We start from the raw sequence: 13,217 nt of genomic DNA on the forward strand, positions 1-13,217 counted from the left end.
CCTTAATTATTAAAATATCCCTTTAATTTTCAAAATGTTTATAAATTTCCCGCGTAATAAATTTTTATTGCACTTCTGCGCAAAAAACGCAACAATGTCGAAAATAACCTCAAAATTCTTTTGTGACGTTTGATTTGACGTGTGACAGTGATTGTCAAATTTTCAAAAAACATTTCGCGATTGTACCGGCAAAAAAATAATCTCAATATATTTTAGATAATGAATCTGAATAATTATATTAGTTACGGGGAAAGATAAGACTCAAAAATCGTTTGAAATCATTCACAAAGTGTAAAAAAGTGAAGGCACAAAATTAGCAACTCCCACGATCCCCACGATTCTCGAATGACAACTCCTAATTGTTGATTCACACATTCTAACAATTGCTGATTTACAATTATAAATGTAAACATACATTTCTCATTTAATTAAAGTTCGAAATTCTCGTCGAATTTCTCAAGTGCAGTGAAAAATTGTCAAGTGACATTTTTTAAAAAAATTACACTCTGAAGAATGTAAAGAAAATTTGCAGTTATAATGGCAAAAATCTATCAAACAATTAGATAGAAATGTTAATTTACAACGATAATATCTTTTGTTCAGTGAAGAAAAAAAATCGCAACTATTTTGCAATTAAAAACAGAGTCACAGAGTTTATGAAGTGTTGTCAGTCGTCGGTTAAAGAAAATTGCGTGTATTTGACGAGAAGAAAAAATGTTGGTAAACATGGGATGAATCATGATAGTGTTTAATTAATTAATTAATCAGATGCATATCCCGGGGTCGAAAATTCAAATTGCTCGAGACTCGGTTTCGAAATTCCTTATGACTGCTAAACATAACCTCGTCACGGCAATAATTGAGCATCAAAAGATGCTTCCGCCTGTTATAATCGGATTAATTGTCATTGTCTCGTTTCTTTTCATATTTCTCAATAATTTATTATGGATATTGTCGTACGGTGTTCTAACATTCACGTGTTTATTATTGGGACCATTGATTGTTATCATGGTACACATTGCTCTATCACCAAAACATGAAACCGGACGTAATACCAGTAAAACAATTGCTGAACTTGATGCTTTTCGTAATATGCTCATGGTAAGTGAAAAGAATTTTTTTATATTTTCAAAATTTTCTCAAAATTAACAATAACAGATGGTACATTTTTTTGGATGTTGCATTCCACATTTATATATTGATTAAAAGAAAAAAGAGCTCCATCTTTGACAGATTAAATTTCTATTTATATCACACGATTTACTCAATAATTCAATGCTCTGACCTGTTGATATATGAAACGTATAAAACATTGTGTCACATTTTAATTGAATTTTATGACAGTTTTATTTTCTTTATTCTTTTTATTGTAATCTATTTTTTCTTTTCTATTTTTTACTGAAATAAGAAGACTAAATTTTGTTTTCCATTGAATTAATTTTTTATTCTTTTGCAGAAAAACTACGAGCCAAAATCCATTAGTAGTAAAAAACAACTTCGTTATCCACTTGTTTTTACAAGATTGGTGGATGGTGCTCTGCAAAATCTTTTGGATTTGGCTTTCCGTGATTTTGTCGGTGCTTGGCTGAATGATTTATCCTTTGAATCGGATCAGTTGATCGACAGTATGAAGCAGGATGTTTGGGGTGCTATACAAAGTCTTCACGAGAGATTGGCGCACATTGACTCTACAAAATTGGTCGCTTGTAGTGTTGTCAATAGAGTAACATTTCATTTCGAGAAAATCCGAATTGCTCAGGCAGCTGTGTAAGTTTTAGAAGAAGAAATGATTTTCTTTCAGTTTTCCTTTCGCTTATTTTGTTTATTTCTTAATTTATCAGGGTTGCCATGCAACCTGCAAACCTGGAAATGTCAAGGAATTTTATAAACCTTGAGAAAAACCTGGAAAAGTCTGAGAAAAAGCGTGGCAACCCTGATAATAATTCATGTAATATTTAGTTAATTATCTTTGGAGTAATAAATTAATTTGTTTTCAGATCAGAGGGATTGGATCCGGTTTTTATTTTATCGCCTCATTTGATGACACGTGAAGCAGAATTGGAATATTTGAGAAAAGTCAGCGAACTGTGCATTATGCTTTTTCTGCCCGGAAGTTATTCTTTAACGCCAACGAAATTTTTATTAAGGGAAATTGTTACTTGCAAAAGTAAGCTTAAATTCTTTTATTAAAAAAATGTTATCCAGGTAAAAAGAATATACTAATTAAATTGTTTTTTATTTAATTTCACGATTAAATTAATTTCTTCTAATGTTAATTATTTTTTTAATTTCCCCTTTTACTAGTTTTAAAACCGGCAATCGACATGGTGACAGATCCGGATTATATAAATCAAAAAATTCTCTCGTACATTGAGCAGCAACAAATGACGGAGGCGATGCACAGAAAAACCTACGAGTACGCAGAGTCCTTTGAGGATTTTATTCAAATGATTAAAAGTTCACGTGATCTCGAGGTTCTCAAACATATCAGATATAATATTGTTACGGAGATTATGCAGGCGACGACTATTCAGAATGTGAAGAGGGCACAGGGATTAGATCCCGAGAGTAATTCGTTGGGGAAGTCGGATGCGATTCAAGCCAGAAAACTTAAGCGTTACATTAGTCAACTCACGTATGCAAAAAATACTTGCGAGTGCCATATGCAGTCCTTAGGTTGGGACGGTTTTCTAATTCAGGTATTAATTTCCCTTCAGTTATTTTATTTATTATTATTATTTATTTTATTGCAATTGAGAACAATTTTCTATTAACAAAGAATATTCTATTGATGTTAATATTTCTTTCTTTGGTAGGAAAATGATTTGTCCGATCCGAGTGCTATCGGTGAGGGACGTATTTTGCCATTGCCGTATATTTTGGAGAATGTAATTGGTCGACGACATTTGTCACAATTTTTGGAGCAAGTGTCAAGTCAGGGTTTGATTGGCTACTGGGCCGCTGTTCAAGAATTGCGTGCGGCAAAAAAGTCCAGTTGGCATCAACTGGGAGCGGAGATTTTCTACACTTACATTAAATCGCCAACTGCCGAAATGAAAGTAGATAAGAATATGCGTAAACGAATGGAGAGCTTTCTCATGGGTGACAATGGGCCGCACGCATTTTACGAGGTTCAAGAAACTGTCGTTAAAACATTGCAGGACAAATATTATCCGTCCTTTATTGTTAGCGAGCAATATAAAAAAATGCAAGAGGCTCTCATTAATGAACGAGTCGACGGTTGGTGACAATTTTTCAATTATTTATATTTATTAACTCTTTAAATAATTATTGTTTTTATTTTTTTATTTGTTGTTTTATTTTATTGTTTTTATTTTCACGTAAATTTTTATTTAATTTATTAAATGATTAATATTAGATATTAAATTAAATTTACGTTATAATTTTCAGGTCTCGTTGAGGATCGTCAAATTGACGGAACAATCAACGATACGTCTTTATTAGTCGGCGAGCATTCAAATTACGCTCGCAGTAAACTAGACCAATTGCAGGAGAAACTCAATAATAAAATGCAGGCCTTACAGGCACTGCGATCGTCATTAAAACCGGAGAGTCGGGTGCTTAGTATTTTAGGGAAGGAAGTGGAATACCTCCAGGGAGAAAAGAGGCAATTGGAGGCGCATTTAACTCACACGGAAATGTGGGCCGAGCACTTGGGTCACTGGAGAGCTGACGTTCAAAGCGCCGAGGTTAATAAAACAATTTTAATCACCATTTTGTCAAATCTCAATTTATTTAATATTTTCAAATTTTTTTTTACAAATTCTTCTATTTTTGCAAATTTAATTATTTTAAAAATTAAAGAATGTTTTTTATTCTTGTTTTGTAACATTAATTCGCAGAATTTTAAATTATTTTTATCTTAGGTAAAGAAAATTTAATGTTAATTATTAAACTTAATGTTTGAATTTAAAATTGAATTGATTTTGAAAAGGTTCCGGACAATGGGGATCCACCGCAATTTATTCTTGTGGTTCACATGGCAGCGGATGAGGAGAGTGAGGACAAAATATCAACCGGTTGGGTTGTCTTGAGGAAACTCACGGAATTTCAGGAGCTTAATAGAAAATTACGTCAATTGTGCTCGAGCGTAAAAAATCTCGAACTTCCCTCGCAGCCATTAAAATTCTTCGGTAAATCAGACAAAAATACAATTGACAAAGCGAGAGCGCAAATACAAAAATACTTAAATGTAAGTATTCATTTTTACTCAGAAAAATATTTACACTTTTGGAAATTTATCCTTACATCTGAAGTGTTAAATTAAAAAATAGTAACTATTTTCTCAAGTGACGAAAGTGTAATGTTTGATACAATTTTTGTGTGAAATTTTCTTTTAATTTTTTTTTTTTTTGCTTTTTGGTACGTTTTGTCATATATTGGAAAAATTTCAGTTCGTTCTGGAGGACGACAGATTAAATCAGAGCGAAGCTCTTTACGCATTCTTGAGTCCGAGCTCCGAGCATTTGAAGCACACGGCACCTTCACCAAAAAAATCGCGATTCTTTCTCTCGACTCTTTTCAAAAGGTAGCCAATAATAATCAAATATTATTATTTTTTGTTAATAATAATGATGTTTCTTTTTTATCCATGCCAAGGTTTTTTTAATTTTATTAATTTTTTGATCCATAAAATTAATTATATTTATTAATTAATGAACATGAGTTTATTTTGTCTGACTGTGAATTTTTTGCGAGAAAAGCAGCAGCGGTTCGAGCGGAAGTGGCGATTCTAGAGAAAAAGAGGACGAGGAAGATTATTCATGTTTCTTTGACGATAACGAACCTGGAAGAACTGTCACTGATAGTTTTCTTGGTCCAGGAAAAGATGCGATAGTTGAACCTCTCTATTCTCTTCTCGGGGAAGTTTTCGACCTGAAGGGAGTGTTTCGCTGGCTCAGGCGATCGCTCATCACTTTTGTGCAAATCACGTACGGCAGAACGATAAATAGGTAAGTCAGACATATTTCTCTTTTTTATTTCTGAAAATATTCATATTATCATTATTATTTTGAAAATTATATTTGCATTTCTCTTTTTTTATTTTCATGAAAATTAGTTATTTTAAAGAAAAATATAAATTGCAATATTAATAATTATAGTGATATTAAAAAATAGTAAAATGAAATAATTCGAAATAAATATAAATTTATTTTCAAAGGCAAGTACGAGATACGGTGACTTGGCTGCTCTGTGAACCAATGTTGCATTACTACATAACACTGTTCACGAAATCCTGGTGGCCGAACGGTCAGCTGGTCTCGGAAACAACTGTCAGAAACGACGAGGAGAAATTAATGACCCGAGGCGAGGCTAGAAGACAATTCTTAAATAATGTACCTGATGTTTTAACGAATTTGGTTGGAGCCCAAAATTCGCAGCGTGGCGCTACCAAAATCTTTGACACTTTGCAAAATGTCAACCTCAATAAACAACTATTTTACGTAAGTAACCTTATTTTTACCGTTTTCTTTTATCTCCGTTTTATAATTATTAATTTTATTAACAATGAAAAACATTATTTTTCAGGATATATTTGAAGTATTAATGTACGAAGTGTTTCCAGAACTACAAAAAAATCGAGGTTTCAATACATTTAAATTTCACGATGATTGAACAGTTTTGAGGATTCCTTTTTTTCCGACTGAAAAAATATCTTTGATAAATATATATAAATAATTTTATGAGCAGCTTTCTCAGAAACAGTATTTCTCGAATCAGTATGGACCAATGTGTTTCTCAATTTGATTGAATTCAACAAAAAAAAAAAAGGATCTCGAGCGTTTTTACTGTGACAATATATCAAATTTGAATGAGAAGTGTATTTTTCAAAATGGAATTCTCTCGTTGCGAAACCAAAAAAAAAAATAGAAAAAAAGAAAACAAAGCTGGACGAAATTAATAGGTAAGAATATTTTGTTTTCTCAGCCAAAAAAATCTAAAGTTAAAATTAGTACTAAAAGTTAAATTTTAATGTGATCGATATAGAAAATTATTCTCTTCTAAAAAAGGATAGAGAGAAAAAAAATTGTAAAAGAATGAGAAAATGGAGAGAAAGATTTAGGGCATTTTAGCTAAATTTTAGGTTATTAACAAATGGGCTTAAAGTCGATAAATTGTTTTCTATAGAATACAAAAAAATTTTTATTTTGCGGAAAATTGTAAAAATTTATTTTTTTCTAAAACTCGGTGCTAAGTACCAAAGATAATTCCGAGTATCTTCGGAAATTAGACATTTTTTTCGGATATTTTTTTGCTCATTACGAAAAAAAACATGCATTTTACTAATTTTTTTATTGATTTATTTTAATATTTCTACTATTACTATTAATTTGATGATGAAATAATTGTCTTCAGTTCACTGTGAATAGATAATTAATAATTAGACAAGTTTAACACAAGGTGCAGGATCAAATCTGATAATGATTTCATCTGTGTTTACTCTTAATAGACTTGTTAGATTTAGGATTTGCCAAGAGCCCTCCCTATAGATTTCTATTTTTTCCTCTGAAACATGAAAATTCTTCGTTTCCCATTAAAAAAAGTGTGTTAAAAATGTTTATTAGCAACATTTTTTGCCAAAACTGAATGTAAAAAATATTCTCATTATAAGTAGTAACTTATTTTTTAACATTTAATTATTTATGGGGAAATTTCATTTTATTTTTATATTTTAGTTTTAAATATATTTTATGGTTTAAAGAATTATTTTTCAGTTTTAATGATTGAAATTTTGGCAAAAATTGTCGCATGTACGAATTGACTAAATGGAAAGAAAGAAAACTAATAACTATTACTGTTAATAGATTTCTAGTTTTTATCCTCTGTTGATCATTGTTGATTTAAAAAAAGAATTTCTTATAGAATTTATTTATATAAAAATTCACTTTTTGCACTTGCAAAAAATTTTCCTTTCTTTATACTTGAATCGTTTTCTATTGTATAATGTATAAAAGAAACTGAACGTTCGTCATTAAGGGTCAGATTAATGGCAACACATCAAACTCTGTGTTCGATCTATGGAAGTTGAATCTTTGTCGAAATTAATCTGTGTACGTGGTGATATTTTTCCCAAGAGATATAAGAAAAAAAATTAAATAAATAAATAGGTAATATTGAGAGCGAGCGATATCTGTTGGCTATTGATAAGTTTCTAGGTAAAAGTCTATCTAGTTTTTAATTTTTAACGAACTCGAAAAGCATTTTGTCGATGAATACCAATCCTGTTATATTTTTACAGTCTTTTTTTAATTACAACAAATAATAAAAAAGTGTGTATATTATTCCAATTTCTATACAAGCATAATTGCAATTTCTACAATACGAGGAAAAAAATTGAAGAAATAAATAAAAATTTGATAATTCGTTTTTTCAAAGAGTGCCAAATTTTTCGACATGAAAAAAGAAAGCAATAAATTAATTAACTAATTTTAATAAATATATATATATATATTATATAAATATTGAAGCAGGAGGGTATGATTCTTCAGAATGTGTATTTATTGTGCAATGTAATTGCATCTGTGCACAAAGTATAAATATTGTACTATTGGCTCTGTCAATATTACTTCGAACTGAAATAAATGTACGTCAGCCTAATTGAATGTTATTCTTTTAAAACATTTCTTATAATTCGCCACTCATTTTATCTCTATTTTATTCCCCCTATTTTAAATTTTTTTATTAAGAAGTTAGGGGAAAAATGAATATTTTTAACAAAAAGTTTTATTTTAGTTGAAAATTTAATTTTTCATTTGAAGAATTTTATCACAGTGAAATCATGTTTACTTTGGAGATAGCAATTTTCTGTTAATTATCAGATTTCAATTATTACTCAGAAACTTTGAGGTTGTTTTTCGAATTTGTCAATATAAAGCAACTTTGCAGCAATTATTATTATTAACAACATTTTATATCTTTGAAAATACAATAAAAATCAGTCTTGAGAAAATGTTTGTTCATATGATAAGTTTTATACGTCTTCTTGTTCTTCAAGTAATTTTTTCCATTTTTGAAAAAGAAGAGAATCTGTTTTTGTATAGTCCTTGGATTGTTTACACCAATTGTGAAAAATTCGTAGAGCTTCTTCCGCTTCTTGTCTAGATGGTATTTGATCAACTTTTTTAAAAATTTTCGTATAGACTTTAATCGGTTTTTCTGAGTCGACGATTTTCGTATTTAATTGACTGACTTTAGAAAGTTCGTTCCCGTTGTTTTTGTTCGATTCTTCCGATTCGTTGATCAACATTTCATGATTTATCATTTCCATAGTTTCAATATCCTCTGAATTAGTGACAGATGTGATAATTTCACTGTCTGTGAATGGTCTCCATCCTGGATACTGTTGATCTGCGTTTAACCACGTTTTTACATCTTTTGATGTAATTTTTTCGAAACCTATCAAGACAGTAAGATTATTAATAAAATAAGTTAAGGTAAATTTTGAATAAAGTAAACTGAAATTAAATGTACCTTCAATTTTTCGTAGTAAATATGAATATTTATTTTCTACCGATTCATAATCGTGGCAGATGTCTTCGTCATTTAAGGGTGACAAGAGAGATACTCCTAAAAGTTTACTCCAAACATTCTGCAAGTCAAATTGCCGGATAGATTTAAATGCACTTGAAAGTTTGGAACAGAAATCATTGAATGAATACGTTTCTATGTATTCTTCGACAGAATTTCTTTCGTCTGCATTTAATAACGATGTGAGTAATTCTTTTCGATAAGCCGCTTTTGTCATTTCAAATACACCCTGACCCATTGGCTGCACTAATGACGTTATATTAGACGGTATGATTTCAACTTTAAAATTATCATTCACTGAATCGAGAATTTCCTTCGACGGATGACATTTCGCATTGTCAATTAATAGCAAAACTTTGCCATAATTTTTCGTTCTGTCCTGCATTTTCTCCACTGTTGGAATAAATGTGTTTATATACCAATCGAGAAAAATAAAAGTATTCATATGAGCCGAGGGCTCGTTTTTGTAAATTACTGGTAATTCCGTGTTCTTGGAATGATAATCCAGATCATCTCCAATTAGTAATAGTGGTAAGGTAAAGGAACCATCAGCATTCGAACAAAATAGGGTTGTCACCATGTCCTTAGTTTCTGAGTCTGAAATATTAATTCAATCTTGGAGAATTGATAAAAATTAAAATTGAAAAAATACAATAATTGGAAAAATTAAAATTAAATTAATTAAATTAAAGTTTTATTTTTTTATTAAAATATTCATATTTACTACGAAAAATTGAAGGTAAATTTAATTTCAGTTTACCTGAACTACCAAGTTTCATTCCTCCTGGTAGACTGTTCCAAAAAAGACCACTCTCATCAGCATTGAATATCAAACTTAAATTGTAATCATCCTCGACAATTAAATGTTGAAATTGAAAGCAAAATTCAATCGCAAATTCGATATTTGACTTTTTCTCACCCACTGTCGTTAATTGAATTCCATGTCGTTTTTTTAAACTGTCTAGCCATCCAATACTTGCTTTAAAAAATTCCGAACCATTTAAAAGTTGATTAAACTTTAACGCCTTTTCGCAGAGCATTGGACCTGTTATTGTTTCCCCAATTTCGCGTTTTTCTTTAAACCAGATAAGAATTGCTCTCTCTAATTCTTCATTACGCACTCGCTTAATAACTTTCTTTTTATTTAAAACTCGTTCATTCCAAGTATTCGCATTTTTGAGCCTTTGCTTTTTCTTCTTTAACAAAGTACTTACTGTCGCTATTGAAATATTATACTGTTTTGCCACTTCTGTCATTGTTTCGCCTTTATTTACAATTTTAACAATATCTAACTTGTCACGTATCGAAAGAAAAACATGTGATTTACGTTGATTGTTCATTTCAAAATTTTCCGCACTTTAATAAACTCTGAAGGAACAACATTTTTGCAAATATCGTTGATTCGTTGTTCGCCATTGTGAAATTTAATTCTGTAGATTCTGTAGAAATCTGATATTTATGGTGTGATCACTCTTTGGTAAATATGAACTGTATGAAATTTTGTTGGTCGGTTCTAGGGGAATGGCAGAAGTTGACCAATCAAATTATGTTTAATTCATGCACTTGGACAGAGATTGTGGATGAATCTTTACGTGCGAATACCGTCTAAATCAAAAGTTAGTTTGTTTTTATGCTTTTCTTTTTGTATAAAAAGCGTATAGAGCGAAGAAAAAATAACGTTTTTAGTGAAAGAGTAATTAATTAAATTCTCAATACTTTGAGTCATTAAATCTTCAATTATTCTATAAAAATTTGACACAATCCATGGATTGTTACTTGTGAGAAATTTTAGGTTATGTTACCTAGATCCAATTGATCCAATTTTAATGAAGTGAATTTTTCAGTCTTTGTCTTATGAAATAAAAATTTTAATTTACTCAAAGTACAAAAAGTAAAATCCTTCACATGTTGACTTAATTTCTTTTACTAGATGTTTTGCTTTCGCCTTTTTTCTGAGAAAAAAAACGAAAATTTTACATTATTACTAACTTTTTGTATGGACTGTACGACTACAATTTTTCTCTTTAAATTCTACCGGTTTCCACCTGTTGAGATGAAACAAAGCGGGTGACTTTTAAAACTAAGTGCGATGTGTGAACAATTGAAAATCTGGATAAAAGAAAATAGAAGAAAAAATAAAAGTCGAATAGGATTTAGATTATTTTTATTTCCACGTCTTGTGAGGCAGCAAGACGTACAAATACGTTTATAATAATAAACAATTATCTAAAATTACGCGCAACTTCTATACAAATATTACAGGTAATGTTTCTTAATTACTATTTTATCGTAATATATAATTGTCGTATTTATTCATTTAATGTACGTTTATTTACACATTTATAATGTAGACTTTGCTTATTTCCTCATAGCTTTTCCATCAGAACTGTTATAATTCAAGTTTTTTTTCTTATAAAATAGTTTTTTTTCAAGCAAACCTTTGGAACAATGAGACACTATATTTCTTTCTTTCATTTGAAAAAAAAGTCTGAACGACAACAGAATATTTTTTCGTATTCACACAGTATGAAAGTTAAAATAACTTTATTTTCTATATTTGTTTAATGTCAGTTGACGAACAAATTTCAATTGGGTCCTTCTAACGCCAATTAATTGACCTTACAACCTGACTGAGTTTACGATTTATTCATTTTTTAACACAAGGAAACAATTTTATTGATGAGGTTTTTCATTCTTTTCTTTTTTCTTCTTTACGTACAAATATATGTAATTGTGACGCGATCTGAAGAAAGGGACCTTAGAAGCAAAAAATTATAGGTTATGTTTGCAATTTTTTAAATGAAAATACAAAAAAAGGATCAACTGTCAATATAAATCATTGATGTTTAAGTCTTCATTAAAACTAAAATATTTAATAAACACTGATTTTAATTCGAAATAAGTAAAAAGAAACTTTCAAACAAGAAAAAAGTAACTCTAACCCAACCTTAAAATGATTTGCTTCTAAGGTCCCTTTCTTCAGATCGCGTCACAATTCATATTTTACCGATTTTACCTAATTAGAAAAAGTAACAAAGAAATATTTTTGCATAAGAATGAAATGTTTAGACAAAAATAGTAAAATCTGTAAATTTATTACTGCGATTATATTTAATATAATTAACGCCGAGAGAATATATATTTCTTGAAGTAATTTTTCAATAACTGAAATTTTTGGCTTTTTCCCTTCAAACTGCGTGAAATTTAATTAACGTTTTTTTAATAAATTATATTTTATTTCTTTTCTGTTTATTACATAAGTATTGAAATTTCTCTTTTTTTTACAAAAAAATTTAAATTTACAATTATTGTGAATTGCAATTTAACTGTAAATTATAAATTTTGCATATTTTGTATTTTACAATAACTATAATATCAGAAGATTTTTTTTGTCGATTGTGTGAAAAGAGGAACTTCCTTAACATTTTGACGAGCTCAGCTCGTTCCTGGACAGTTTGCGGTATAATATTAAGTATGAAATTTTAGTCTCAAGTCACTTTAAGATTCTCGATCTCTTGAGTGATTTTTTTTCTCTATAACATCCTGGTCGATTTCAGTTTTCAATTTTTTACAATTACTTTTTTATACCATTTACACTAACAGTTAATTGCGCATTGCAATCTTTTCTGCAAGATTTTCCAAAAGCTTTTCAAATTTTTCTTGGAATGTATTTTTAAATCAAATTTGACAGTTTGTTTGGTTTATCTGAGCTTTAAACCTCGCAAAATGTCTTTTTCACCCTTTCTACAAGTTTAAATACAGAAAAATAATTCAATGTTTACTAATTAATTTAATATAATTTAGTAGCTTACAATATTGAGTGATTAATAAATTATAATAATTTTATTCAATTATTTAAAACTTTCAATTTAATTATTAAAATAGTAAAAAAATTTTATTTCTTAAATTTAATACTTATTTTTTTATTTATTAGTAAAAACATTAAAAAATATCCAAGTTTTTGGAAAATCTTGAACATCGGATATCTCGTACAGTCTTTTCGTTTGTAAATTACACACAATTACAACAATGTAACGTTGTTGAACGGGAATAGATATATTGATTGAAAACATCCAATAATAATAATTATTGAATTCTTGTCTTGGGAAATAAAAGTTTCACATCTTCGGTATTTTTCAGAAAAATTTCAAATTTTAGATTTATCTGAAAAAATGTTCGTTTGTGACACGCTCCGAAGAAAGGTACCTAAGAATTTTAAGGTTATGTTTGTGTCATTTTAATTAAAAGTTTCTATGTTTATAATTTAAAACCGTAGCAGTTTTTATTAATTATTTTAGATGTAATGAATACTTAAGCATTCGTGGTTTACATGGAAAGTAAATTCCCTTTGTGTATTAAAAAAATTACAAACATTACCTTAAGTATACTTTTCTTCAGTGCGCGTCACATTATTTATTTGGTTTGTTTGCAACTTTTTTCTCGCGATTTTTAAGATGAAAAATTTAAATAACAACATGCATTATTATTATAATAACAATAATCACAAAAATTCTGGACTTATTTTTCATCTAATCCTTTTTGAGTATAATTTTCATAACCCCGCATTCGTCACTTTAAAGAGATGATATTTTTTAAAAATTAAAATCGAAAAAACTAGCAATATTTTGTTTTCGTTTTTTTCCTAGTCAAACTGAATCGTTTTGGTG

At 29.2% G+C, this 13,217-nt stretch overlaps 2 protein-coding genes across 3 annotated transcripts; one reads left to right on the forward strand and one right to left on the reverse strand.

The window, feature by feature from the left end:
* The first annotated feature begins 98 nt into the window (after positions 1-98).
* Positions 99-7,620, forward strand: LOC122511875 (sorting nexin-25-like). Of its 2 annotated transcripts, none has more exons than XM_043627415.1 (11): positions 99-1,101; positions 1,457-1,767; positions 1,998-2,167; positions 2,305-2,699; positions 2,817-3,240; positions 3,412-3,710; positions 3,956-4,213; positions 4,416-4,549; positions 4,725-4,973; positions 5,183-5,465; positions 5,551-7,620. In XM_043627415.1, the coding sequence occupies exons 1-11, from the start codon at positions 769-771 to the stop codon at positions 5,635-5,637; spliced, it is 2,943 nt and encodes a 980-aa protein (XP_043483350.1). In that variant the 5' UTR covers positions 99-768; the 3' UTR covers positions 5,638-7,620. The 2 variants fall into 2 exon arrangements, with proteins under 2 accessions (XP_043483350.1, XP_043483351.1); XM_043627416.1 differs by having other exon boundaries at positions 4,728-4,973.
* Positions 7,621-7,744: 124 nt separating this feature from the next.
* On the reverse strand, positions 7,745-10,029 carry LOC122511878 (jerky protein homolog-like). The gene is made up of 3 exons (XM_043627425.1): positions 9,311-10,029; positions 8,494-9,147; positions 7,745-8,418 (listed from the first exon to the last, which is right to left on the reverse strand). The coding sequence occupies exons 1-3, from the start codon at positions 9,888-9,890 to the stop codon at positions 7,994-7,996; spliced, it is 1,659 nt and encodes a 552-aa protein (XP_043483360.1). The 5' UTR covers positions 9,891-10,029; the 3' UTR covers positions 7,745-7,993.
* Positions 10,030-13,217: the final 3,188 nt, after the last annotated feature.

This window comes from Leptopilina heterotoma, unplaced genomic scaffold, assembly GCF_015476425.1.
Source record: "Leptopilina heterotoma isolate Lh14 unplaced genomic scaffold, ASM1547642v1 Lhet_90, whole genome shotgun sequence".
In the NCBI taxonomy this organism is placed as follows: domain Eukaryota; kingdom Metazoa; phylum Arthropoda; class Insecta; order Hymenoptera; family Figitidae; genus Leptopilina; species Leptopilina heterotoma.